Consider the following 27397-nt stretch of genomic DNA (forward strand, 5'->3'; position numbering starts at 1 on the left):
CCGGGGTGCCACAGCGGAGAAAGCCCTCCTCCTAGTAGCCACCTGCCTCACTTCCTTTGGCAGGGGCTCACGGAGAAGGGCCCCTGAAGATGATCTTAAGGTCCGGGCAGGTACATATGGGAGGAGGCGTTCCTTCAAATAACCTGGCCCCAAACCGTTTAGGGCTTTAAATGTCAATACCAGCACTTTGAATCGGGCCCGGACCTGGACTGGCAGCCAATGAAGTTGTAAAAGGCCTGGCGTAATGTGATTTCGCCAGCCAGTCCCTGTTAGTAAATGGGCTGCCCTGTTTTGTACCAGCTGAAGCTTCTGGACCGTTTTCAAAGGCAGCCCCACGTATAATGCATTGCAGTAATCCAAACAAGAGATTATCAGAGCATGGATAACTGTAGCTAGGCTATCTCTGTCCAGATAAGGGCGTAGTTGGTATATCAACCTAAGCTGATAAAAGGTGCTCTTTGCCACTGAGTTCACCTGTGCCTCAAGTGACAGTTCTGGATCCAAGAGCACCCCCAAACTACGGACCCAATCCTTTAGGGAGAGTGCAACCCCGTCCAGGACAGGGCAAACATCACCTTGCCGGACAGATGAACCACCCGCTAACAGTACCTCCATCTTGTCTGGATTGAGTCTCAGTTTGTTAGCCCTCATCCAGTCCATTACCGTGCTCAGGCACTGGTTCAGAACAGTCACTGCCTCACCTGGGTTTGATGAAAAGGAAAGGTACAGCTGGGTATCATCCGCATATTGATGACACCTCAGTCCACATCTCCGGATAACCTCCCCCAGCGGCTTCATGTATATGTTAAACAGCATAGGGGATAAGATAGAGTCCTGTGGAACCCCATGGCTTAAGAGCCACGGCACAGAGCAATAATCCCCCAGCACCACCTTCTGGAATTGGCCATCCAAGTAGGAGCGGAACCACTGCAACGCAGTACCTCCAATTCCCAGCTCAGATAACCTATCCAGAAGGATACCATGGTCGATGGTATCGAAGGCCGCTGAGAGGTCCAGGAGAACCAACAGGGTCGCACTCCCCCTGTCTCTCTCCCGACAGAGGTCATCCCACAGGGCGACCAAGGTAGTTTCCGCATGTGGCCGCCCACCCTGTGGTCACTTGCAGAGCAGTAAGCCCATGTACACAATTGCTGGGGAACATGGGTAGGAGGATGCTGATGCACTCATGCCCTCTTGTGGGTTTCCCATTGACAGCTGGTAGGCCGCTGTGTGTACAGAAGGGTGGACTAGATGGACCCTTGGACTGATCCAGAATGTCACTTCTTGTGTTCTTCTTTTCTAGTGTAAGCAACAGTCACAATGGGTTATGCAACACCTTGTGTAATGGCTTGCAGAACAGTTTCTCAGTGGCTTGCACAAACAGAAACAAATTATTGGATTTGACATTTACACAAGAATAAAAACAAGGTTTCTGCAAGCACTAGAAGCTCTGGAGTAGCAAAACAACACTGGACAGAACTCAGTATAGTTTAGTATGTTTTTATATTGTATGGTTTTAAGTTTTGGTGAACGTCCCAGAGACCTTTGGTTATTGGGCAACATAGAACTGAAATAAATAAATAAATAAATAAATAAATAAATAAATAGATAGTTGTTAGAGATGCCTATTAGTGTGCACTAGGGAGCAACAAGGCCACAGCGCATGTGCAGTGTTGAAGCTGCTTTCATTTTATCATGACATGGGAGAAAATTCTTAGCCTCACCTGTTGCAAGGCTAACTATCCTCCCTAGAAGTGAGAAAGTCTGTGGTCTAGAGTTTATCAAATAAGATTGTTCCTAATTTCATTGCTAGTATGTGTTATACCCTGAAGGAGAATACTAGATACAATCTCATTGATAGGAGCTGTTATTAAGAAAAAAAGGTCTCAAGCCACTTGTTACAAGAGTTACTATTCATCACTATATTGAGGCCTACTGTCCTCCATTTAAGTTTTACTTAAAGTATCATTGAAACATGTTATTATTTTATTGAAGGGCAAAAATCTTAGCCAGCCTAGCCTACACCAAGCCGATCTCTACAGAAACAAGAGGTTTTGTGGCCTGGAGTTTATTGACTAGGAATGGTCCTAATTTGATTGCAGGTCCAAGCTACAAAAAAATGCACCAGAAGCAGAGGAAGCCAACGAAACATGTGTCTGAAAATGAAACATGCTTTTTGGAGCTATTGTTCTGGCCATGGAATGTGTCTGCCCATGCCTTGTTCTCCACCACCTTTATCCTATGTTCAGGAAAATTAGCACAGCTAGGTGGCCCTTGGTACAAGTGCATTCCTTATCAAAGCTGCCATTTAAATGTGCTCTAAAATGAGCTTAAATCCAAGTGTGACGGCCATAGACTTGACTAGGACAGGTCAGTTTAAATGCCAGCATCTTCTTTGAAGAAGGAACATGATCTAAACCATTTAGAAACTGATGAAAATGTGTTTCCTTTTGGTACACTGAGATATTTTTGCTATCTTACAAGAACTGGGATTGTTCCCCTCCCCGCCCCCCCGGCACACGACTATTCTGTTAAGGGTTCTTCCTTCTGAACAAAGCAGCTGAGACATTTCTGAAGCAACAAAATCTGACTAAAGTGGGTATCGAATTTATAGACATATTTGTCAGAAAAGATCTACTTCCCTACAAATGTTTTAAAGAAAATTACCTCTTTTAATTTTGAAGTGATAACTACTTCGGGCCAAAATAATAATAATTTTAAAATATTATTCTTGTGTTTTACTTTTAAAAAAATTTAGAGGGACAATTAAAGTGAGAAGAAAGAAAACTCATAGCTTACTGTGTTCTAAAAAGAAAGAGACAAAGGCTGTTGCTAGACGGGGCTGTAGCGCGTGTTACATACCGGCGGCGTCCTTACAGATCCACATGACGTTCACCAGGATCCGTGTTCATCCTGTGGTGAAACCTCTGTTGTGCTGTGTTTTGTGAAACGGCTTTAAGCCCGGTTTTTCCTGTCAGCGCACGCTAATTTGGATACGGGTGGCAGAGGTGTGGGACGAAATGAGGTCAGCACTGGTCAGGAAGAAGGCGTGCTAAGGAGAGTGGCCAGCGGTTTCGGCCAAACCTGATCCTCCATTTGTGCCCCGTGTGCAGCTGTGGCAGCGGCGCGGCGGCTTTTTTAAAAAAAACTAAACGGGTCCACTTTGCGCACAAACGGACGACCGAAAAACTGTCTGGTGAGTTGTTGGGTGTGTGTGGTGGATGTGTGGGTTATGTGCAGCTTGGTACCTCTGTGTGGGTCACTTTTTGGGAAGGCGGGCATCCAACTGTAATGGGAAGTTGGTGACCTGTCGCGGTGGGCAGCCGCAAGTCCCGTCCTAATGCCGGTGGTTTAGGCTGCGCGGATGATGTAAAGGTGAGTGGGGAATGACGGGCAAGGTAGAGGCAGGCAGGGCTGTGTGCCTATTGGTGTGGGTACGCGGCAGCGGGGTGTAAGGGGGCAATAGGCAAGGGTGGGCAGCCATCTTCCATCGGCCACGTGGCAGCAGGCGGGAGGTCAGGGAAGCATCAGCCCAGGGGGTGGGCACGTGCCCTTGGGCCCCTTTACACTGTGTCAATACACTCCCCTATCCTTCTGACTGCATTTGCTGGGGAGGGGGGCAGGCTGCTGACGCCGGTTTCGCACCTCTGCTGGTGCGGAAACTGACAAGCCCCCCTCCTTTCTGCTTGGCCGATGTGTAGGTATCAGGAATGGCTCCGAAGGGGAGGAGGTCACTTGGTGGCACCAGGAGATTCTAGATCTGCTGGACATTTGGGGAGAACAGAGGATACAAGAGCAGCTGAGGGCTAGCCACCGCAACTTTAATGTGTTCCAACAAGTGGCATGGGAGATGGGCAAGAGAGGCCATAAACGAACCGCAGAAGAGTGTCGGACTAAAACCAAGGGCATGCGGACAGAGTACTGGCGTGTGAGGAACCATAATGTGGGTTGGCTCCGTGGGATGGGGGTGGGGAAGGGCGCAGGGCCAGTCATTACCGGAAAAACTCAGAGGCCAGATGGGAGATGTAGGCGCAGAGTGCACATGCAGACGACTGTCATCAGATCACAATACATCTGTCATCACACCCGAAAGCAAATGACAGCATCTCAGCCTTGTCAATGTTGCTGCTCAACACTGCCACTCTTTCCCATCCTCCTGCCACCGCTGGCCACGCCCCCTGTGGGTCATCCCCCAATGCCAACTGGCTCCCCTGTGCCCAGCCCGGGGTGGGGGAATGCAACAAAAGCAGCAGCGGCACTTCAGCCACCGCCGCCACCAATCACTGCGGATTGCGCTCTTTCGCACTTGCGCAAATTGTGCCGCGGACGGAACCTCCCCCCGAAAATCAGGCCGGTGCGGCTGCGCATCCCATGCTCAACCTGACAGCACCACAACCGGAGCAAACTCCCGCAACCACCCCCCTCCAACACCGGGATAACCCACACAAGGTGTGGACCATGAGGCATCACACCTATACAGGAAAACCTGCTTTCACCCCTCCTCTAGCACGGAACACCCGGTAGGTCTAGCAAGGCCCAAAGACTCTGTCTAGCCCAAAATTAGTTACCTGTGTTAGTAATAGAGCTAGAAAGTGATCTGATCCTATTAAGTTCCTTTTATTGCGTATTTGAATCCTTTCTCCAAAAAAAGCTATTGGGATTTTTGACACATGCACCCAGAAAGCCAAATGCCTGAATTTTTTTCACTTAGGTGTTTTAACATACATACATGATGCACAGAATCAGATATAAAAGTGAATTCAGCAGTCACATTTTGTGAGATACAATGCTGATGCAGACAGAGTTATTGCTGTGACAGGATTATTGTTGGAAGTTTGAGAGTTAAATTCATATAAACTTTACATCTTCTTTAGGGGTTCTACTACAGAAACGGCCTAACTTTATTTGTTTGGTTTTTGATGTGGATAACACCACTGAGAAATCATCAAAGCATGAAACTTTCTTTTAAAATGAATTATAATCTCTTATATAAATGCCCAGTGCTTTGTTGGCTGAACCACTTTCCTCAGAATGAAAACCATTTTCCATATATGGTTCACTGGGGTCAAATTTCATCATGACGATTATATTTTGTGCCCCTTCTTAGGAAGATAATGCTACAACATTCTCGTTGACCTCTGCTTTCACATTATGTTGAAATGGGTAAAAGGAACGTTGCATGTGGACCCTGAACTTAAGTGATGTTAAAAAAATAAAAAAACCACCACGCTTCAGGAAATGATTTGTTACTGGCAACATGTTTATCTTACTTTCTAAGAAAGAGCTGTCCACTAGATATGAAGCTTATCAACCACCTAATGCATCGATACACTTTATAAGGGAAAGCTGCACCAGCAAGTCATGATGCATTTATTCTTATGTGTCATCTAGATATCAGATCATCTTTTAATGCTCTATTAGTATTGCACTGTGACAAAGATAAGAAATTGAGAAATCATTTATTTTCTGCAGAAGTGCTTAATGAAGATGATGTCATTCATAGTTCCCATGCTTTCATCTTTAGCTGATAGGCTCTGGCTCCTAGTTTCTTGTTTCATTGGTTCTGTAAACCAATGCACAGTTATATCCTGAATACAAACAGCATTGGAAATCTCAGTTTAATATCCTAAGATGGCAAACCTGTGTACATACACTTAAGGTCCAATCAATTCCATGGAACTCATGAGTAGGACTAATTTCCAAGTAAACATGAATTGGATCAGGCTGCAAAGCTTTATTTACTACATACAAATTCCATCAGCTTTAGCCAGCGTAACAAATTGTGATGGATCATGAGAGTTGTGGGCCAAAATATCAAGAGGGTGAGAAGTTGCCCACCCCTGTTCTGAAATAATGCCCCTCTTCCATTACATTAGGACATGAATTGGCTTCTGCCCTGCCATGTTAAGTGTTTTGTGTTTCAGGTGTTGGGTATGGATTCTTTTTCAGAAAATGTTTGAGTTCAATATAACAACTCAAGTATAAAGATGCATTCCAGTAAACAAAAGACACTTAACTAAGGAGAACTGAAGTCTCTCCAAGCTGTAATAGTCTCCACAGTTCTTCATCCAAACTGAAGATCACAGCCTATGCCTAAGGCACTAAGAAAAACACTCATGCATGACCTTGCCACCTGCTCCACATTGAGCCAAGCTTATTAATAAAATATAGAAAGCATACATGAGACAGCAAAATCTTTGAACACTGAAGGGTAAATTCATGCAGGCATCAAGCCATAAATATATTACAAATCAATGAGAAAGGCATATCTTGATCACAAGGGTGATAATGCCACAGCAGGGCGGTGAAAATCTCATTCACAGAATTTGCCATTAAAATACTGAACAATGATAGCACTTAAGATCCTTGTATGTGTCTGCCTTCCAAAATATTTCCCCAATGTAATTTGATACTGCTTTGTCGAAAGCAGTCTCTGAAGCATGAAAAATGGAGGTGGGAGCACACAGCTCTGTTCCACATGTCATTTATACTTTCTGAAATTGCTAAGACAACATGGCAACCCGTGCTGGGGAAAGAGCAGTTCCGATGGTGAAGGAGGTCTCAGCATCCCTGAGAAGTGAAGGGGGAGTGGGGGCTTGAGCATGCATGGCATATTTAAGATAGACTCTAACTATAGCCAAAAATACGAGCAAGTAAATGCAGTCTCCTGGAACGATATAGTGCTTACAAATCCCTGATTACTGAGTATGAGATATATGCATGGCATACAAAGGAAGGCTGGAAAGGAATATGGAAGGCACTCATGGACCTCCCCATTCCTTGCAGTAGCCACTTTGCATACACCTGGACACTCAAGGTGCAGAGGGATGAGGAATGACTTCTCTGTGCTCAGGTGATGTGGCTTAACTCAATGGGATAAACCCTACATGGGCTAAACAACTGCACTTGAACATTACTATCAAATATTTACCTATTCTTTTTGCCAAAACCCTTTGTTGTTCAAAGTTATAATAAGAATGGAGTGTAGATTTTAAAACAAATCAGTCATCAGCCATCCTTCTGGAATATAAATCTCATATTAAGAGAAGAGATTTGTTAGAAAGTACTACTTTGTAACAGGGCTTAAAACAATAGAAAAGTAGAAGGGTGATGAAGGTCTGATCTGTGGTGATATTTTGCTACATTTTTCTCAGCCTGAACACATAAAAATGCTGAAACAAAGACTGGAATAACGTTGCGGGGTTTTCACGTTGGAGTGTTAAAAAAACCCACTGTTCTGTCATAACCCCTACAAATGAGTACATTCACTTACATTTTATCAGAGGCATAATTAAAAAAAAGTCTCTAGGAAGGGGCATTTCTCATTACAATAAAGGACCACTTCAGACCCAATTGAAATGAAAAGAAAGAGCACAGCTTATATCTAGATACCAAGTGGTAATTTCTAGGGAAGCATAAAATGCCAAATGTGTAACAATTATGTTTTATAACTCTGTGTTCAAAGGACTTAATAGTATTTTATTGCACAGAGAGGCTTCAGCTCAAGCAGACCTATTTTACTGGAGTGCTCCCTGCCTTATGTTGTTAAAGCACTTCATCAACTTTCTTTCTTATTATCAGCAAGAGAAAGACGTGACTAATTTTTGAACACATCTAAGCAGCCCTAACAATCTGGCAGTAACTAATTCCACCAAGCAGATGTCTTGAGCAGTTACCCAAACCAATATGTTAAATCTCCTCAGAAATATCGGGGATACACGATACCTGATATTAGCCACAATAGAACCCAGAGTTGTGATGACTTTCACCACATTTAATATTACTGTTGTGTCTGTTCTCAGTGGTGACGGAGACAGTCATTCTCTCGTAAGTATATGTTCAGAACATTTGGTGAAGGGGATAGGGGATTAAAAAAAACCTATTTTACTCATTGGTCAGCTGAGAAATCACAACACTGTTGACAGCATTTTTATTGCTTCGTATTTTTAATTTGAAATGAATAAATAAACAAACAAACAAGTAAGTAAGTAAGTAAACAAAACAACTGAAACAAATTTTGACCAACTATTCTCTGCTGGATGAGGTTAAAATATTGTTTAAAATTCCCTGGACAATAGAAAATGATAGTTGAAAATGAAAACCAAGACATGCCAAAATGACTGCAAATATTTTAAGCCAGACAAAAACAAATTACACTGCATACTGTATGAGTCAGATCACATGCTCCTTCTATCATCTATGAGCATGTATATATCTTTCAGACATGGTTACAGCAAAGGCAGAGTGCATATATCTTTGTTCTAAAAGACAGCCTGGGTTTTCTTGCTGTCGTACTTAGAGAATGTTTACTGTCTAAAGGAGTTATATCATTGTAAGCAAAATGATTGACTTTTACAACAGAGATTGGGGGTGGGGTAGGGGGAAGCCTGGTTATTGCCTTAATGAAAAAAAAATCAATAGAAGTAAAATGAAGACAAGAGATTTTGTCTGAATTGCAGTTAATACTACTGAAGAACTATGGATATTAGAAGGTCAACAAATAAATTAGTCCAAGTTTTATGAAATGAATGATTTGGCTTCAAATTGTATTGAGTGCAAATTGCTCACTGCCTATTAGACCAGGTAATTTTTACCCATAGTTCCTCAATTACTGTTCCATAAGCAATAATACAGTTGTAAGAGCTGCTACTTCGATCGGGTGACCTCTAAGAAGCTGGGCAGGGACAGCTGAGTTTACAGTGATGGATCACTAAGCTTGGCCTCCAAGTGGTCCCATTCCTTTCCTTTGTGGGAACTCTTATAGAAGAGACATTGCTACATTTATTTCACCAAAATGGTCCAGTTTTCAAGTGTCAGCTATTAAGTACAGATTGTGAAGCCCTATGTTTTGTAGAAAAGAGTTATGACATTGGCATTGTATTGTTTCCTGCACACTTTACTAAATGACATCATGGTAATAAGAATGAAGATCTCTTTACTTTCCCGTTGAAGTATATTAAGAGAATTATGCAATGCCCATGTTTCATCTGGGAAAGTAAATCATACCTTACATCTTCATAATCATAAGCAGATAACGATGAAGCTGTACATGGCTGTCCTAAAGAAGCAACACTACAGAATTGCTAAAACCTATTCCCATTTCACAAATGGCAAGAGGGAATGTATGATAAATACTTGTACAATCCTTTAAGGTTTGAGCATATTTATTTTAAGAGATTCCTTTCTTGATTGGCCATTCCAAAATACCTAATTAGTAGACACCAGAGTGTTACAGTCATTTTGTGGGAAGATACTAGATCTGGGACAATGGTATGAAGCCAAAGGGATGACATTTAAGTCAAGGAATCATACCAGGGGATTAAAAAAAAATTGTAGTGGCTTAACTGGTTCATGATAAAGTTAATGAAATAGTTACTACAGATGAGCAAAATCTCTCTCTTTCTCTCTGGAATGGGGTTTCCAAAGATGTCAAAGGATGTTCTGAATATGCTAAGACATAAGGCCAAGTGGTAAGTTCTCAACTCAACTTTTTTTTTGTCACAAAAGGGGGGCTTTGGGATGTGTGCCTATGAAAATGTCATGAAAGCCACCTTGGGACACCTTTCCTGCACCTTCCTCACTGCCTGTTTATGATCACAATGGTAGGAATGAGCATGTTCTCTGTTCCAGCTCTGCCCTGGGGAACCTGTTTCTGCTTTTTTTACCCACAGGAGACCAGGAAGCACTGCCTTCAGTCTTTTGGTATCACATCTCAAGGAGCCAAATCAGTGAGGATAATGATTCCTGCCCCCACTCTGGCATACAGGCATTTTAAAAGGGGGTAGGGAATGAAACACATCAGGAGTGCTGAGTACAGTCACTTCCATTCAAAAGTGGTGTGATCGCTATACCCTCCAATCACAGGGCTCCTTCCTCCAAATTACCAAAGGTTGCAGCTGTGATGTTCAGCTGCCTATTATGTGTTAAATGTAAATATATGCAAAGTTAATGGTTTATATTATGCATAAAGTTCCAGGAAGTAAGTAGGCTTCATTGTACTTACGATTTGTATCCAGTTTGGGTTCGTAAGGGGGCTTGAATGCCTGAGTGCTGATTGGATGGTGGAGGGAGAGTGCTTGGATTGGCTGTGTGAGAGGGGGAGGAGCTGGAGAAATGTAGCTATATATAGTCTGAGTGTGTGTGGGGTTGATGATTCTGAGAAGTGAAGGGTAGAAGTGGGGTAGAGAGAAGTGTAGGATTATATGAGGGAAGTGTAGGATTATATGAGAAAGGTGGATGATTATATGAGAATAAAGATAGTTCAGTATAAAGACAGTAGAATTCTATAGTGGAACTTGTAAGAAAAAACTGACAGAAACCAATACACTTAGAACTTTGTAACCATATGCATTTGAACTGAGGAAACCAATAAGCTTATGTACATGCACTTAGGTTAATAAATTCTAATTACTTTTAAACAACTGGTGTGGTCTGGACGAGTGATGGAGGAGAGAACAGTTAATGGTGGCAGCAGAATGGGAAACTGAGGGCTAGGTTGCTGGGCTGTGGAGCTGTGGGGCCTAAAGAATAAAGGCAAGACAGCAGCAGCAGTAGGCCAAAACCCTCACGCATGTCATCAGCACACAGGGGATTGAGTGGTCCTGAGTGCTAGTGGTGTAGGTAGTCCTGTTAGGTAGCTTGTGGGTGTCTCAGGTGAAGCCAAGATGACACAGGTGGGCAGGACATCACAGCAGACTATAAACAGGACAGGGAAACCAGGAGGTGATATTTTGGATCAGCCTACTGAGAACTCTCCACCGCTGAATAAGAAATAGCTCAGAACTGCCCTCAGCTGGTCAATGAGACAGAAGGAATAAATACTACCAGTATTTATGTCTTTAAAGTAGGAATAGCTTCAAAGCCCCTTTGTTTTAGCTTTGGCTGCTGTTTTTCCTTACGTTTCAGAATGTGTCAGAAAGGTGTGTTGGGAGAGAAACTAGAACCAATTGTGGAAAAGTTTTATTTCCTACTTTGTATGGAATGATATGAAAGCTGAATGTTTTAGTTTGAAGATATAAAGTTGTTATATATTCAAAAGCATGGTTATGTTCCATTTGATTTTATTTTTATTTTTTTGCATTAACGGAAACATGACAGTAGCTATTTCTTTTGTGGGGTTGGCCATTTAGATTCCCTTTAAACCACCTGGGAGCTGTCTATACATGGGGAAAGCTCTGCAGTAGCTGGAGATCTGCGTCAGTTAGACAACGCAGGCGCTGCTTCGCAGCCACCATGGGGTTTTCCCGTGAAACTGCACATTGAAAAAGTTGGGGATTTACCCTGACTTTTTCAATCAGAGTGATGTCAGTATGGTGTTTTTGACATCTCACATCACTCTGGGGCCAATCAGGAGTCAATCCAGAGGCAGAGCCTGGTGGAAGGCGACTGGCAATTGGTCACCGTCCACCAGGAAAAAGGTGGCGGGCAGCTCCAGTACCCAAATGCGCGCCCAGAAACTCTGCACTCCTTCCTCGGCATCAGGATTATCTGACGGCACCCCAGGAGAGGGAAAGCGCAGGGTTTCAGAGGGAGGTGGTGCCAGCCCAGTGCCATGAAGACAGCCCCCTGTGAACAGTAAATTCAATCAGGAAAAAAAATCCTTCATATTACACAGTAATGGGCTGGGGGTTGTTCTAACATTCAACCCTTGGAGGCCTGACTGGCACCAACGCTGATTTTATTCCGGCGCCAAGTGAAAACATGGCTTTTTAACAAAGCTTTAAATGGTTGAATTCACTAAGTTGGCACATTGTTTTAACTGTTTTAATAGTTTTACTGCTTTTAAATTATATATTGTTTTAACTTGGTTTATGGTTTAATTTGTTTTTTACTGTTTTATACTGTATGCTTTTATCTGTATGCTGCCCGGAGATCTTATTGATATAGGGCGGGATATAAATGTTTTAAATAAATAAATAAATAAATAAATAAATAAAATTGGAAAGGTTTCCCCAACGTTTCTGCCATTCACAGGTGCTGGAAAGAAGTGTTGGTTTTACATACCCTAAAAATGGCAGGACAATTTGTGGAAATACTGAGGGAGAAAGAGAAGTTGAAAGAGAAAAGGCAAAAAAAAAAAAAAAAAACCCCAAAAACACACACCCCACCCTACCTCTGTCAAAAATAACTTTGAAAATTTATATGTTGTTAACCTTTTGGCACGGAATTTGTGGGGGGGAGGTTGTTGTCTCCCCGATTCCTCATGCATTGAGGTAGGTGGAATCTATATATTTTATTTCTATTTTTTACTTAAAACAAGCTTTTTAAAAAGTAATGAGTCAATGAGAATCACCCTAAGCCCACACAGATACAGAAGCCTCCTAGCACCTGTCAGCTGTTAATTTAGAATGTTGAGGGGAAAGGGGGGGTCCCTCCAGCCTTTGTTCACTTTGTTTTCATTGCGGTGACCATTTTGTTTTTCTGTTTCCAGGTCTTCTGGGGGAATCAAAATGGCCACCCAATAAAAGAATTTGCTACATTGTTTGCTAGGGATATCTGCTGGAAAAATTGCCTGCTGCAAAGTTTAGTGGGTATGTACTGAGAAGCAAAGACCAGAAAAGTAGGCTGGGGGGCTGCCTCTCTCTTCAAACCCGTGCTTTCCCTTTCCCGGGGTGAGGTGAGGTAATCCCAATGCCGAGACGGGAACGTGGGCTTCATGGGTGTCCATCTGGGTCCCATAGCCAGCAGGCTCTGCCCCCAGTTTGACCCCGGATTGGCCCTGGAACGATGTTACACAGCAGAAGTTCCCTTTGAAAATGTCAGGGTAAATCCCCGACTTCTTCAAAACACAGCATCCAGGGTTTCCCCCGCATATAGGCAGCCCTTGGAATATTTTAAAGTAAGTAAATCCTTTAAAGATATGCTGGTATAGATCTTTGTGTGTGTGTGTGTGTGTGTGTGCGCACATGTGCACGTGTGTCTGTACCTTCATGCCTGTATAGTTCTATGTATTGCAAGTGATTTCACTTCTGCTTTGAGTTTTGTTCCACTCTCTGCTTTTCCCCAAATTATTTTTAAATGAATTCTCTTTTAGCTTTGCAAAGATGTGTTACTCAACATCAGCCACAGAGGTTTAAAAGTCTCATGCTATTATTTGGGGAGGAGAGTCATAGATTGACAGTGTACTCCTATGCATGTCTTTTCAGAATTTCTATTTCACTCCTAGTTAAGTGAGTATAGGATTGCAGCCCTAATCCTCAGGCAAGAAATATGTCGGTTTAGGAAAAAATAGACAAGGAATGGGAGGACAACATTCATTTTTTTCTTGACAAGGTCCAAAGACCTTCTATATTCTGCCAGATAAAAAGGACTGTGTATGAGTTATTATGAGCTAAGGTTAAATTCTGGAAGAGGGATTTCTAAACTGGGGGAGTTTCTGAAATTCTTTCCCATCCTTATCTGTTAGTCACCTAAATTTAGACACTCTGGCCTTGCAATTTATACATAAACGACTCAAGATCTAGAAATCTTTGATCTAAATCAAATAGGATGGTAAATCAAAATTAATATTGCTTATAGGAAAACTAAAATATAAATTTATTTATTTTTCAAGTTCTTTATTAGGGTTTTAATCCACCAAATAACAAATGTTCTCTGGGTGGCTTACAAATGGTTAAAAGAATAAAATACCAATAGAAATATGAATAAACAGTGAAAGATTTGAAAAGCTAATAAACTGCTTTTGATTTGGAACTAGCTCAGAATTTATGAGTTTCCTCAGTGAACATTTTGAAAAAGAAAATCATCTGTTTTTGGAGAGTTTCCTGGCTCCCTGATGGTACTGTGTGAATGAGCATTACCACATTCCTGGGAACTGCAGTTTGGTTTCAGCAGCCCTGGACCCATCCCATAGCATCAGTTATGGTGGAGTTCCATTGAGAGAGGTTAGGCCTCATCTTGAGCATTGTGTCCAGTTCTGGGCACCACACTTCAAGAAAGGTGAGGGCTATGGCGATCTGAAAGCTCTGTGGACAGCGGAGAGATAGAGCAGCTTTGCAAGAGCCGGTTTCCCTTTTATCTGGAAAACTATCCCGGATAAAAGGGAAGGTTCAAGAGCAACCAGATTTACCTTTGATGCCAATCCATGTAGCTTCTGTCTTGCCTTCTCAGGTGAAGGCAAGACGTCACAGGTGCATGTAGGATATCACAGATACCAACTTAAAGCATCCTTGGCATTGAGCTATTAAACAAACAAACAAACCACCAAAAAAATCCCACCAAACGTGACCATATTGTCCATAAGAAAAACTCCAAAATCTATATAGTACAATACTTTTATTGGGTCAATCCAAAGATCACAAAAAATGTGTAAGATCTGGAGATCTTGAAAGCTGACACACACACACACACACACACATATATATATATATATATTAGTAATCTTTGAGTTGGTCTAATAACGCCATTATACTATTCGGATTTTTCATTGCGATTCCATTTACTCTTTCATGCTGTTGCTCTGCTAGTGCTCCTTATTGATATCTGCAGAGGACTAAAGACCATAAATGCAGTATCTAAATTGCTCATTGCACACACGTAAAAATTCTAAAACAATATTAGTGTAATTAGAATAGATTGTACAGCCTGCAGTGACTCCTGCTTGTATTTGTCACTCTGCTTCATTTATGATAAATCACTAAGCAGGAATACTCTGTTAGGAGGGAGATTTTCTGTTTCATTTCTCCAGTGAGCAACAGAGTGCCGCCACGTGACTGGAGTCTGAATTTCAATTCCAGCCGGTGCACAGTTGAGCGGAATAGCATTTGGCACAATGCAGAGTACAAGTGAGCCACTAAATGGCTGATTTACTAAATTATTATTGGATGAGCCTTTGCAGTGCCAACGGAAAGTGCATCTCTTCATGGTGTGTTCAAATTGTTCTGTGTTTAAATATTCAGCATGAGGCTAATGTGAACTGATGAAGTGAGACTACAAACATTCACTTTCAATATAGGCGGAGAGACAGAGATGCAACATATCATGTGGCCTGCGGAGGTGAAAATGATTTATATTTAAGGATGTTGCTGCCTACTTCCATTACTTTAAGGTGCTCTTAATTAGCCTGGTGTTTGAATGAGTAATTCAGAAAAGAGGGGAGGGAAAACACACACACACACACAAGCCAACGGATTTGTTGTTTACTGAAGCTAAAGAATTCCAATGAGGTCTCCTTCAAAGCCCAGTTTCAGCCAAAGGTTTTCTGCCAGCATTGTTCTACATCTTGTGCAGAAAGGCTTACCTTCTAACAAAATTCAGAGGAGCTGTCAACAAATGGGTTTGTAATATAATGCTGGTTTGTAATCATATGGCTTCTGAAAGGGAAAAGGATAATTTCTTTACTGCCACCTGCTGGAGCTGGCAATAACCCTTTGTCATACTAAAAGAACAAGCATCCTCACTTTAGAGGACAGTTACGGCAAGCATTTAAAATACTGTGATCCGAGATACTTACAGTAGATTAGAATTTTTTATTGGTACTGTGTTGCCATAACAACATAAAGGCAGCAGATGACTTAAGCTAAGCTTGCAAAGCAAAAGGCTGCTCATCTGGCAGTTAAAATGAATACAGTTCACTTCACAAGTTCCCCATATGGACCCTTAGTGTATGGTAATGAGGATACCATATGGTGAGGAAAGAAATGCACAGAGAACAATTGTGCTCCACTGGATGAGTGAACTGGGTAGGAAGTTACGGGAAAACACAGGAGAGAGATTTGTCTGTGTGCTCTCTAGCTCAAGGGTTCTTTCAGAAGGGAGATTCTTCTAGTCTTCCCTTAATCCACTTCTTAATGCGTACATGTACGGATGTGACAAAGAAGCATACTGAACATTTTGCAACATCATTTATCATAAACTGTCAGCCGTGTTTACAAATCAGCCCTGGATGATCTTAAATAACAGTAGTTCTTAAAAGGTAACAGTGCTAAGTTTTAAGACAAAGTGCAGGGAAATGTAGGCACTCCTGACAAGTAGAAACATTAGTGGTAATCATTTTAGAAATGCTTGCATCTTTTTGCATGCATGTTTGGCTGTAAATAACACTGGGATGTACAACAGCTTTTCACAAGGTACGTGGAAAAATAGAATAAATGCTATTTCTATTTTCCAAAGGATAAAAAAGAAAGAACTGTTTGGAATCACAAAAAAGTGTTTGTCACACACAAATACACACCAACTGTACAGAATGCAGGACTAACCAGATCTTCAACCTGGTAAGACAGCATGCTAAGGGCTGCAAAGTCAATTTTGTACTACACATGCTTCATAAAAGATGAATATAAATGCATTAGTTAGACACGGTGAGCTAAATTAGAAGGTCAGGCAGGGCTGGAAGGGCTGAAAAATCACACAACCAATGACTGTAATTACTCTTTTTTTAAGTCTATTAAGTGGTGTTGTTCTATCAAGGCTCAGGGGTATAAGACATGAAGTACAAGATAAAGTAATGTGTATTTATTACTCCCAAAGGATCAATTTACTAGATATTTTCAGCTCCATGGAGCAAAATACACAAATGCAGCCTTTGTTGCTTTCTTCAAAACTCTAGTGTGTGTGTATTCAAAAGATCCATTGCTCCTGGAAGAGTAGGATTAGTATCTTTCCATTTGCTTCATCATTTCATTGTGTGTATGTGTAAATATAAGAAATTAAAAATCAGTGTAGTGAAATGAGTAGACAGTTCAGTCAAGGGGAAGGACCATAGCACAGTGCTAGAACACATGCTTTGCATGTAAGAGGTCCCAGATTCAATCCCTAGCATCTCCTGGTAGAGCTGGCAAGACCCTTGTCTGAAATCCTGAGAACTGCCTGTCAGTGCAGACACTACTGAACCAGAGTTGATCAAAATCATTTTAAATAAATAAATTGGATTTAAAATAATAATAATAATCAGATTTTGAATTTTTCTTAAAACAGTTAGTAAAAAGGAGCATAGGTCAAAGATATCATCATGAATACTAATTAAGATAATCTAGTCCAACTCTCTGCAATATGCAGGAAAACCAATTAAACCATCCATGAGAAGTGCCTATCCAGACTCTTAAAAACCTCCAGAAATGGAAGAGCCAAAACCTCTGTAGGTAGACTGTTCCACTGTTGTACAGACCTTACTGTCAGGAAGATTTCCCTTATATTTAATCAGAATCTAGGTAGATGTAACTTACAAACATTATTTTGGTCCTTATTTCTGTGGTAATGGAAAATAGTTCTTGACCATCCTCCCTGTGCCACCCTTTTATGTACCTGAGCACTGCTAACGTGTCTCCCCTCAGTTTCCTTTTATCCAGACTGAACATCTCAAGTTCCTTCAGCTTGTTCCCGTAGGGTATATCCTCAAGTCCCTTTATCATCTTTGTTACGCTCCTCTGAACCTGTTCTAACCTGTTAATGTCCTTCTGGAAATGTGGTGCCCAGAATCATACACAATACTCCAGGTGTCATCTCACTAGTACTGAGTAAAGAGGAATAAGGACTTCATGTGTCTTTAAGAACATAAGAAGAGCCATGCTGGATCAGACCAAGAGTCCATCTAGTCCAACACTCTGTTCACACTAAGGCCAACCAGCTGTCAACCAGGGACCCACAAGCAGGACACGGTGCTACAGCACCCTCCCACCCATGTTTCCCAGCAATTGGTGTATATAGGCTTACTGCCTCTGATACTGGAAGTAGCACATAGCCATCATGACCAGTAGCCACTGATAGCCTTCTTCTACAGGAATTTATCCACCACCACCCCTTTTAAACCCATCCAAACTGGTTGTGAATTCCATAGTTTAACTATGCGTTGTGTGAAGTACTTCCTTTTATCTGTCCTGGATCTCCCACCAATCAGCTTCATGGGATGACCCTGGGTTCTAGTATTTTGGAAGATGGAGAAAATTGTCTCTGTCATGTCTCTCCTTAGCCTCCTTATTTCCAAGCTAAATAATCCCAACTGTTGTAATCTTCCCTCATAGGGAATATGCTCCAGTCCCTTGATCATTTTAGTTGCCCTTCTCTGCACTTTTTCCAGCTTGGATGCAATGCTTCTTCTAATGCTACCCAGAACTTCATTAGCCCTTCTAACAGCCATCTCACACTGCTGACTCATGTGCAGATAGCTATCAATAACATTGAATTGATTTAAATCAAATCAACCATCTACTGAACTAGATGAACCAATGGTCAGACTCAATATAGGGCAGTTTTCTACATACAACTCAATTATTTCATGTGTGGCCTAAACCTACAGACTGATTCAAACATTATATCAGCCACTGAAAAGCACTTTCATACACTGGTGCTCACAGGACTGGCCATAAAGAACAAAGGAAGCTGCCTTACACTGACTCAGTCCATTGGTCCATCTAGCGCACTACTGTCAACACTGACTAGCAGTGGTTCTCCAAGGTTTCATACAGGAATTTTTTTAGCCCTGCCTGGAGATGCTGGGGATCAAATCTGGAGCCTTCCAAATGCAAAGCATTTGCTCTAGCGCTCATTTATGGCCCCTCCCATAAGATTCAGCTGTATTCCATGGAAAGTTTTGGTCTTCTTGTAGATGGCTGGTGCTGGCATAAAGGTTCTGCTGTGGCAAAGCCAATGCTTTGTGATAAGCACTAAGCCAGTATTACATCCGATGTCATGGAACACCAAGTCCCAGAATAATTTTTCGGTTGCTTTTACAAGACTGACAAAACACATCAATAGGCCCAAGGTCTTTTGCCTTTAGGGAAAATTTGTAAAGGCACAGACAATATAGTAAAGGGATCCATGTCGTTCTTGCTCTCCTTCATATATTCAAGTTTTGCCATAGATTCTAAATTACACCATCTGCTCTAATCATTTGCTGAGTAAACACTGACCCACTTAGAAAACGCACTGGAATGTATACATATTTCTGCTGACCTTCAAAAAGAAAAGAGCTCTTTGCCAGCAATGTGAAAATGGCTCTAACCTTCAGCTGTCAGAATGCCACCGTTTCACCGTTATCTCTGATTCTGGACTTCGTGCACTAACAAACTGGCCACCTTTGACTACTTGGGCTCAGTGTGGTGACAACTGCAGCCACTCCATAAAATCTAAACTCACTTTATGAAATTTAATTGACATTTAGGGATTTAATCCCACTGTTTTACCAATTTGTGAATGATCAAATTGTTTGAGTATATATTTACAATTTAACTCACTGTGAACGCTATACCAAGAAGTATAACCTGATGACCTCTTTGACTGAGGAAGATGATTCCAAGGTCATATGGGGAGGAGAAAAATAAACAAGTACATTTAAGAGCCAAACTAGACAAAATGTCAGTCACTCTATTAGCAATTGAGCAACAGGCTTTTAAAAAGCCTGCTGCTTACTTTTTAAATTGTGTGAATTATGTTTCCTTTTGATTGGTCATAACACCACTGGTAAAGCCAGTGTGGTATAGTGGTTAGAGTTCTGGACTGGGACTTGAGAGACACAGGTTCTAGTCCCCACTCAGCCATGGAAGCTCACTGGGTGACTTTAGGCCAGTTACAGACTCTCAGCCTAACCTACCTCACAGGGTTGTTGTGAGGATAAAATGGAGAGCAGAAGGACCATTTAAGCCACTCGGGTTCTCTGAAAAATAAATAAGACCAATCCTTATAGAATTTAATAATGGTCTGTTAACATCAATGTTGTAACAGAATTTCTGTATATCCTTCCCCCGCTTAATATTTCACTTTGGGGTAAGGTTTTCCCCACAATTCTTCTTTCCTCAGGCCACCAAATATTAAGAATTTATGACATATGGCCAAACAAATTGCATGTTCTAGAAAGAATCCTAATGACAGTCCATTATTTAAAAGGTGCAATCTAAAAGATAAAGACTTTTAGAAATTAGCTACTCTCTATTTTGCTACCATGAAGTAGCCAAAACCATACCAAAGAACTATCTAATTTAGCAAGCTAGGCTTTCTCCTAGAATGCATACTCACAACATCTGTTATTATTATTCTGGAGCCAACAAACGATAGAAATTCAGCCATTAGTGTCAAAAATGCAGAAGTTGACAGGTGCCCACCTGTGCTGTATTCTATTAATGAGTCTTGAACTTCAGATCCAACTTCAAATTCTCAATGTGTGTTCGTTGTGGAAATACAACAGAAGTGCATGTTCACTTGTTTGTGGATTCATTATAAAATAGATCAATAACCAGGGCCTAATCCACACTAAGCAGGATATAGCACTATGAAAGCGGTATGAAAGCAGTATATAAAAGGCAGGAGCCACACTACTGCTTTATAGTGCACTGACAACTGTTGGGGCCCATTGACACATACCATATACCGCTTTCATTTATCGCTATATCCTGCTTGGTGTGGCTCCTGCCTCTATATACTGCTCTCATACTGCTTTCATAATGCTATATCCTGCTTGGTGTAAATCTGGCCCAGGTTATTTTCATTGTTAATAATAACCTGGTTCAGGCTACATTAAAAAATGTTGTAAAAAACATTTTCCCCCATTTTATTTAACCATCATAAAATATTATACTGAAGCATCCTAATTGTGATATATAACAGACATACCTTTTTACACAGGTTTTCCCTGGTTTTTAATGTAGTTGGTTTTATATTGCCTTTTTAACCTTTTAATGTTTTAAATTTTTACTTGTTATATTTTATGGTTTTTAATTGTGTACTGCCCAGAGAGCTTCGGCTGATGGGCAGTATAAAAATGTAATAAATAAATAAATAGTTATACCAATATACCAATGCCTTCAATGTTATGGTACCATGACAGGACTTTCTCATTTCCACATCTAATGATATTTTAATATTTCTTAGCACATTTTTGCTGAACCAGTTTTGCAGTCATACTGGAATTCTCATAATCCATATCCCAGATATGAAGGATGTTTTGTGTAATCAAATGCCATAGTCACTTTGGCCTCTGATTACACAAAACCTAGTGTTTCCCCCATGGGATCCTACAACTACATATATGTTATTCTAGGCCAGGATTGTTGAACCTGTGGTCCTCCAGATGTCATTGTATTACAACTCCCATCAGCCTTTACCATTTGTCATACAGGCACGAGCTCTGTTGGAGTGCAATAACATCTGGAGGGCCTCAGGTTCCACGCCGCTGTTCTAAGCAAAAGCATGTATTATAAAAACATTTCAAAATCTTTCCTGAATCAAACAGGTGGTACCAGCTACATACACCTAAAGTAGTGTATTGTTAAGTTTAGGATAGAGAGAGGAAAAGGGAAAAATTAGGGAAACTAGGGGCCGTATCCAATCAGGCCCTTCCATGCATGGCCAGCCCTGCTGGTCCTGGTCCACAAGAACCCCTGTGATGGGATATAGTGTTTCTGAGGGCAAGCCTTGAAACAAGCGGAAATGCTCGTTCCTAGAAGGGGCGAGGTTGCTAGAGCCCTGCCCCTTCCAGAAACAAGCATTTCTGCTCATTTGAGGGCTTGCCCCCAGAAGCACTACATTACATTGCGCAAGCAGTAGGGGTAGCTTGCGGACTGGGACTGATAGGGCAGTCCATGCGCAGACCAAAACCAGGGGGAAGGGCCTAATTGGATACTATTTATAGATACCTTGAAAATGATGGCTGATTCAGACATTAGATAGAAGTAGAGTTTTCAGAAGCATACTTCGAAGTTCCTATTCCTATTAGAATATCCAAAGTGCAAGTAAAGATGTCATCCATGGCATCTATGTATTTTGAGATTGTGAAATCTCAGCTGAGGTAGAAGCTCCAGATGTTATAGTAGACATGGTATTCAGAAACTTCTGAACTCACTGGTTCTGCATAACATAAGAAGCAGCCCTAGGGCTGGATGGTATGTTTATTTTTAACATTACTGATCTGTTCGTCAGCAGTCCTAAAATCAAAGGATAGCAACCTTGGAAAACTTTCTGAGCATCCATATTGGACTTGAAGATATCTTTATACCTTTCTGCCTGAGATCTTAAGGGTTTATTTGGCCTCCAACATTTTTGCCACCTCACTTAGCCTAACTAAAATGGTCACATATAAACATGGCCTAAATGCCAGATAACAGCAGCTTCTCAATATCTGTACATATGGAAAAACTGACATGTACAATTGTCATTCATTATAACATCATGCTTTTTCTCCCCCAGCAACCCAAATACCCTTGCATAGACATGCAGGTAAAATGTCATGGGTGAAAAGGCATTAGAAGCTACATAAACATGTGGTTATGTCTGAATCTGGACAACCTGTGTTAATCTTAACTATGGTTTACTGAAAAAAAGCCACTTTTAAACCTTGGGTTAGGAAGGTAGCTTATTTTAACAAAACGTAGTTAAGATTAATCACATTTTGGGATTCAAATGTAATACTAAATTGTAGTTAATAAAAAAATGGAAGTGAAAAACTTCAAATTTTCTCCTTGTGGAGACACAGGAAGAAAACGGAAGTGGGAGCACACAAGCCCAAGACTCAGTGCAGCCCATTCCTGTAACAGTACACCATCATTTATGTTTTCATCCGAACGCAACCACAGGTTCTCTCTGCATGATCGGTAACCCTGTATTTTTGCAGGGTACAGATTTTAGCTTGTACATTTCTAGACTCTGTATAGAAATGCTAATGAACATGTACAGGTCAAAAGAAGGAACAGTAGTGCAATCCCACATTCATTATCCCCAGATTATATATCTAAGCATTCAAAGGTTTATATCCTGCCCTCCTGATGCATTCACAATACTCAGAACAGCTTACAATTTATTAAAATTTATATCACTATCCCATAATAGAGCAATATAAAACCAAAACTAATAGAAGCAGGTTCAGCAGCTAAAAGCCCTAAACAGGGTTCGCCATGTAAAACCTCATGTGCCGAGCAAGACAAAAACTTGCCCGGACTGGGAAGGTTTTTAATCAATTGGTGGAAAACGCCAAAGGAAGGGACCAAATGAAATTCATGGGGCAATGCGTTCCATTGTCTGGGTGGTTTGAAATGGGTTATGCTTGTACTGATTCGTGTTCTTAAATGAATACATAACAGATTGAAACACAGATAACGTAGCAAAGTAGAATCAATGCATGGAGGGGATGTAATATTGGAAGAATCTAGGCTCTGCTAGTGTAATATTTGCCCTGCTAAAAGTGCAGCATGCAGATCACATGGACATATTCAGCTTGTACATGTGCAGACTCACGGCAGACCAACTGGTCAATGCATGGGCACTGGGGAAGGCATGACCCCACTTCTCCTCTCCATGCATTAATGCTCTGTGGCTGTTAACTGGACAGTACTGAAGTTTCTTTTTGAAATGAAACAATGCTGTTACAGACTTAGTCATTTAAAAATACACACACGCACACCATTTTTTGCTGACCTTTGGCAAGCGCTCGGGGTCACCAGGGTGCCTTGGGATGACTTTCTGTAACCTTTGGAAACCATAGTCAATGGTGGGTTCATTCAGAGCTGAAACAACAAACATAATAATTATACAATAAGCGGTAAGGCAAGATGGAGAGTGTATAAAATGGCAATGCTTTGGAATATCTGGAAACTATCACAGCAAACTCTCCCCTTGCTCTTTTCCACTTAAATCAGCAATGACTGTGAAGCTGTGGTTCAAACACTGTTTTGAGGTTAGATGTGAGGCTTTGGTTGAGTATCTGTGACAAGATGGCAGCAAGTTTTGGTCTTTATAAATAGCTTTTAAGTAAGAAACAATAATAATCCTGGAAGGCTTGATGAAATTCATTTGGTAAATGCTTTGCACCTCCCTTTCAAGTGTTCCATTGTCATGTTGTTAGAAGGAATCTTTTTTTGATGGTGGAGAAGAAGAAGAAAGAAAACAAAGAACCTCTCACACTTCCACATTCTATTATGCATTTGATCCCACTTATAAACATGTATATTTTCCTTGTGAAGTACATGATGTGCTTTTAAGAAGGGAAACGAAGAAAAAGATTCTGCCCTGACTGAAGTCACCAAAGGCTGCTGCAAAACTCACAAGAAATAAAACCACATGAAGGACCAGAAGGAGGCTAAAAACAACAACAACTGCATGAAGCCAGTTGCTAATTGCTATTGTGCAGGTTTCCACTGGTTGAACATCGTTGCCGAATGGCAATCACTTTCTGCCAAATAGTTTAATGTACTAATAGTGATCAGTGGTGTAATAAGGCTGTAGCCAGTCCTGAAACATTTTTTGTTTATTTTAAAAGCGTAGATCCTGCTACCCCCTCAAAAAAGGGCTTATAATTGTATAAATAAAACAAATCTATAAAACTCATTAAACAACCACCATCATAAAAACATTCTAAAGTCAACTAAAACAGCCCTTATATCTGTACAATGGGGAGAGAAAGGTTTTTCAGATGGAAGTCTTCCTTTAGGTTATAGCACTGTAATCTCAGTTCAGAGCTACATATAAAATACAACTGTTTGATCTTGATATCTGTTCTCCAATCAGCCCAATGTCCTTCACATTTTATATGATGTTAGAAACTAAGGGTGCAGTCCTATGCGTGTTTAGACAGAAAAAAAAAAGACCTAGAACTGGCTTTTCAGGAAACGTTGGTAGTTGTAGGAGTTTTTTTCTGTGTAAACATCCATAGGATTGCACCCTAAATTGACAAGCTGTGTCCAAGTATAGATGGTGCAAATCTGGATATCACACACTGCGGCTCAGTTCAGAAAACATTTTTCTCAACAGTGGTTTTAGATCTCCACAGAGTTTTTACACCACCATTGAGAAATGTGTTGTCTGGCGGGAAAACTCCACACAAAGGTGGAGGTGTTTTTTTTGGAAAACATGCAGAATATCCACACTATGCAGAGGAGAGTTCCTGCACAACCATTGTGTTGCATGTTGTGTGGCAGGCTCTGTGAAGGTTTCCATTGTGTTGAGTTGGCCTTTCCAACTGGCTACAGAGTTCCTTGGCAAGAGCGGTGAAAGAAGCGAGTGCTGCTCTAGGAGAGCTACTGGGATTGGGGTTTTTTGCAGCAATGGCTGATGGGATACTACTGGGAGAACCAGGGGAGGAGAGAGCGTGAATGAACTGTCACTCAAACACTGCGATGGATTTTACTCAACTCCATGGTAGCCCACAGTCACACAATGGTGGAGTTAGAACATGTTGTATGGAGAGTATCCCCAAAAAACTCAACCGCTGAGTGGAGTTTTCGCATTGTGTTGACTAACATGTTGTCTGAACTGAGCCTGCCTCAAACATAGACTCAATGAACATGCCACTGTCTTTCAGCTTCACTTTCTTATCATTAAAATAGGAAAAATCTTAAATTACAAAGTTGATGATAGAATGAACAAAATAATGGCTGCATTCGGACAACACAATAGTCAATGGTGCGGTAATAATCAACTCAACAGTTGTTTACCTAGGGGATACTCCCACACATCATAATAACAATCAACCATGGTGTGGATTGGGATAAGCATTGAGTTGAAAATCTTTCCTGCTGACTGGACTCCAGCGGCCACAGCCCATTTGACCACTCTTGCGTTGTGACTCTGTGGCTGACGAAATAGCCAACGGTGGCTGAGGAAATAACCTATGGTGCCCTCCACACAACACAATAACCCACCACACAATGTGATAACCCAGGCTGGATTAAATAACCAACCACTGACTAAACCACAGTTGGTTGTCGGGTTGTCTGAATCCTGTCAGTGACTGTCAATGCCACTATTTTGTACATTTAGGCTGCAATCCTATGAATGGCTGGAGGATGCTGAGAGTTGCAGGATGTTTTTTGTCTAAATATGCACAGGATTACACCCTAAAAGTTCTACAAAGTATATTACATCAGCCTGAAGCCTGTAACTCCAGGGGGCCATCTTCACAGCATGTACTGAGAATTGCTTTCAGCTTTTGCCGGCTTTTTCCTGAAATCAGTTTTAATCCGTCAACAGCATACTAGCTGAAAAAAGCAGACTAGATTGTGTCTACAAGCACTTTTACAGGTGGCACTGCACTCTAATCCGCCTTACTTTGGGGTAGGGTGGGCAGAGTCCTGCCAGTCAAAATAAACATCATCAACCAGGTATGCAAGGTTTGATCCTGGCTCTGCCGTTCCCCTGCTTTTAAGAGGTATCAGGCACTCAGACAAAAGGAACGGTGCCTTTTTTGTGGAAGTCTACCTACATGCCACCAACAGGTGTGCTTGCCAGTATTTCTTCACAGAAATGACAGTCCCATGTCCCAACTGTTTACTTCGGAGGGGTGGAGAACAAAGGGAGAATAAATGTATCTGCGCAAGCCACTGCAAAACAGTGGAAAAGGATAACAATGGGGGGAAACAGGGAGCTCCACCCCACCTCTTGACCAAAGTCACAGGCAGGTGAAAGACAGACCTCTGGGCATGCCCATCATGCCAGATTGAGGGATGAGGGACACAGATTGTGTGCCTCATCCGGAAGAAAGAGGCACACAACAGCTGAACCACATGGGACCTATTTTCGAGTAAATCTGCAGGATTGCTGCAGATTGGTGACAACGTTGTGTGTTGCAAATGACCCCAAACAGCTCCCACTTTGCATTAAGTCAGCTGTGTAGATTCGCTGCATGGATGTGGATTGGCCCTAATTGATGTAAAACCAAAGACCACTTTAATATATGATGGAGATCCAAAAGAATCAGTTTTTTTTTTAAATCTTATCCCATCTTATAATAAGGGTCATATTAGGGAGGGAATGGAGGAAGATCGGATCCTTAATCGTGTTGCATTTTTTATTTCATCAAGTTTGGTACATCTTATGTGACTGCTCAGCTATGTTTTTGGGCATGATAATCCTCAATATTAATTCAGAACCAGCTTTGTCATAAAACATCAGGGTGTTGCTGTGTTTTAAATTTAAACTACAAATTTGCAATCTAAATTAAACATGCGATAAGCAAGCAGTCAAATATACCGATCTGTACACCAACCCTGCTATTGTCCAAGTCACACATGAAAAAATGGGATCACTATCACAATGGCTCTGGTGAAAGACAGGATTAACTCGTTACCAGGGCCCGTGCCAGACTATTTTGCGCCCTAGGCAAGGCAAGCTACTTGCACCCCCCCACCCAAAAATTGCCAACTTCGATTCAGCTGTTCAAGAAGAGTTTCTGAACTATTATATTTTCCTTGTATTACGTTTTTTCTTAAAACAGCTAATTTGAATAAAACTGTGACCCTTAAAGGGCAGTACTGCACCCCTCTGAGGTCTGCGCCCTAGGCGGCTGCCTAGTTGGCCTAATGGTAGCGCCAGCCCTGCTCATTACTTTATATAGGTGAATAAATGGATTCATTTATAGACTCTTGGAAGTTTTTGTCATTGTTTTTGATGAGAGATGGGTTGAATGCAACCTCCTCCACCGTACAGAAAATGTGTTCCCTCATTCCCCAATGTCCTACTATAAAATGTTTTTTTTTCCATA

General features: G+C 41.3%; 1 protein-coding gene across 5 annotated transcripts in view; it reads right to left on the minus strand.

Moving 5' to 3' along the window:
* The window catches only part of EBF1 (EBF transcription factor 1), a 410357-nt gene that overhangs the window by 25615 nt on the left and 357345 nt on the right, over positions 1-27397 (minus strand). For all 5 annotated transcript variants that reach the window (XM_063120931.1, XM_063120930.1, XM_063120929.1 and 2 more), the window contains exon 11: positions 23338-23426. In XM_063120931.1, coding sequence (XP_062977001.1) covers positions 23338-23426 — 89 coding nt within the window. The remainder of the gene's footprint in view (positions 1-23337; positions 23427-27397) is intronic.

The sequence above is a fragment of the Elgaria multicarinata genome, chromosome 3, assembly GCF_023053635.1.
Source record: "Elgaria multicarinata webbii isolate HBS135686 ecotype San Diego chromosome 3, rElgMul1.1.pri, whole genome shotgun sequence".
NCBI classification, from domain to species: domain Eukaryota; kingdom Metazoa; phylum Chordata; class Lepidosauria; order Squamata; family Anguidae; genus Elgaria; species Elgaria multicarinata.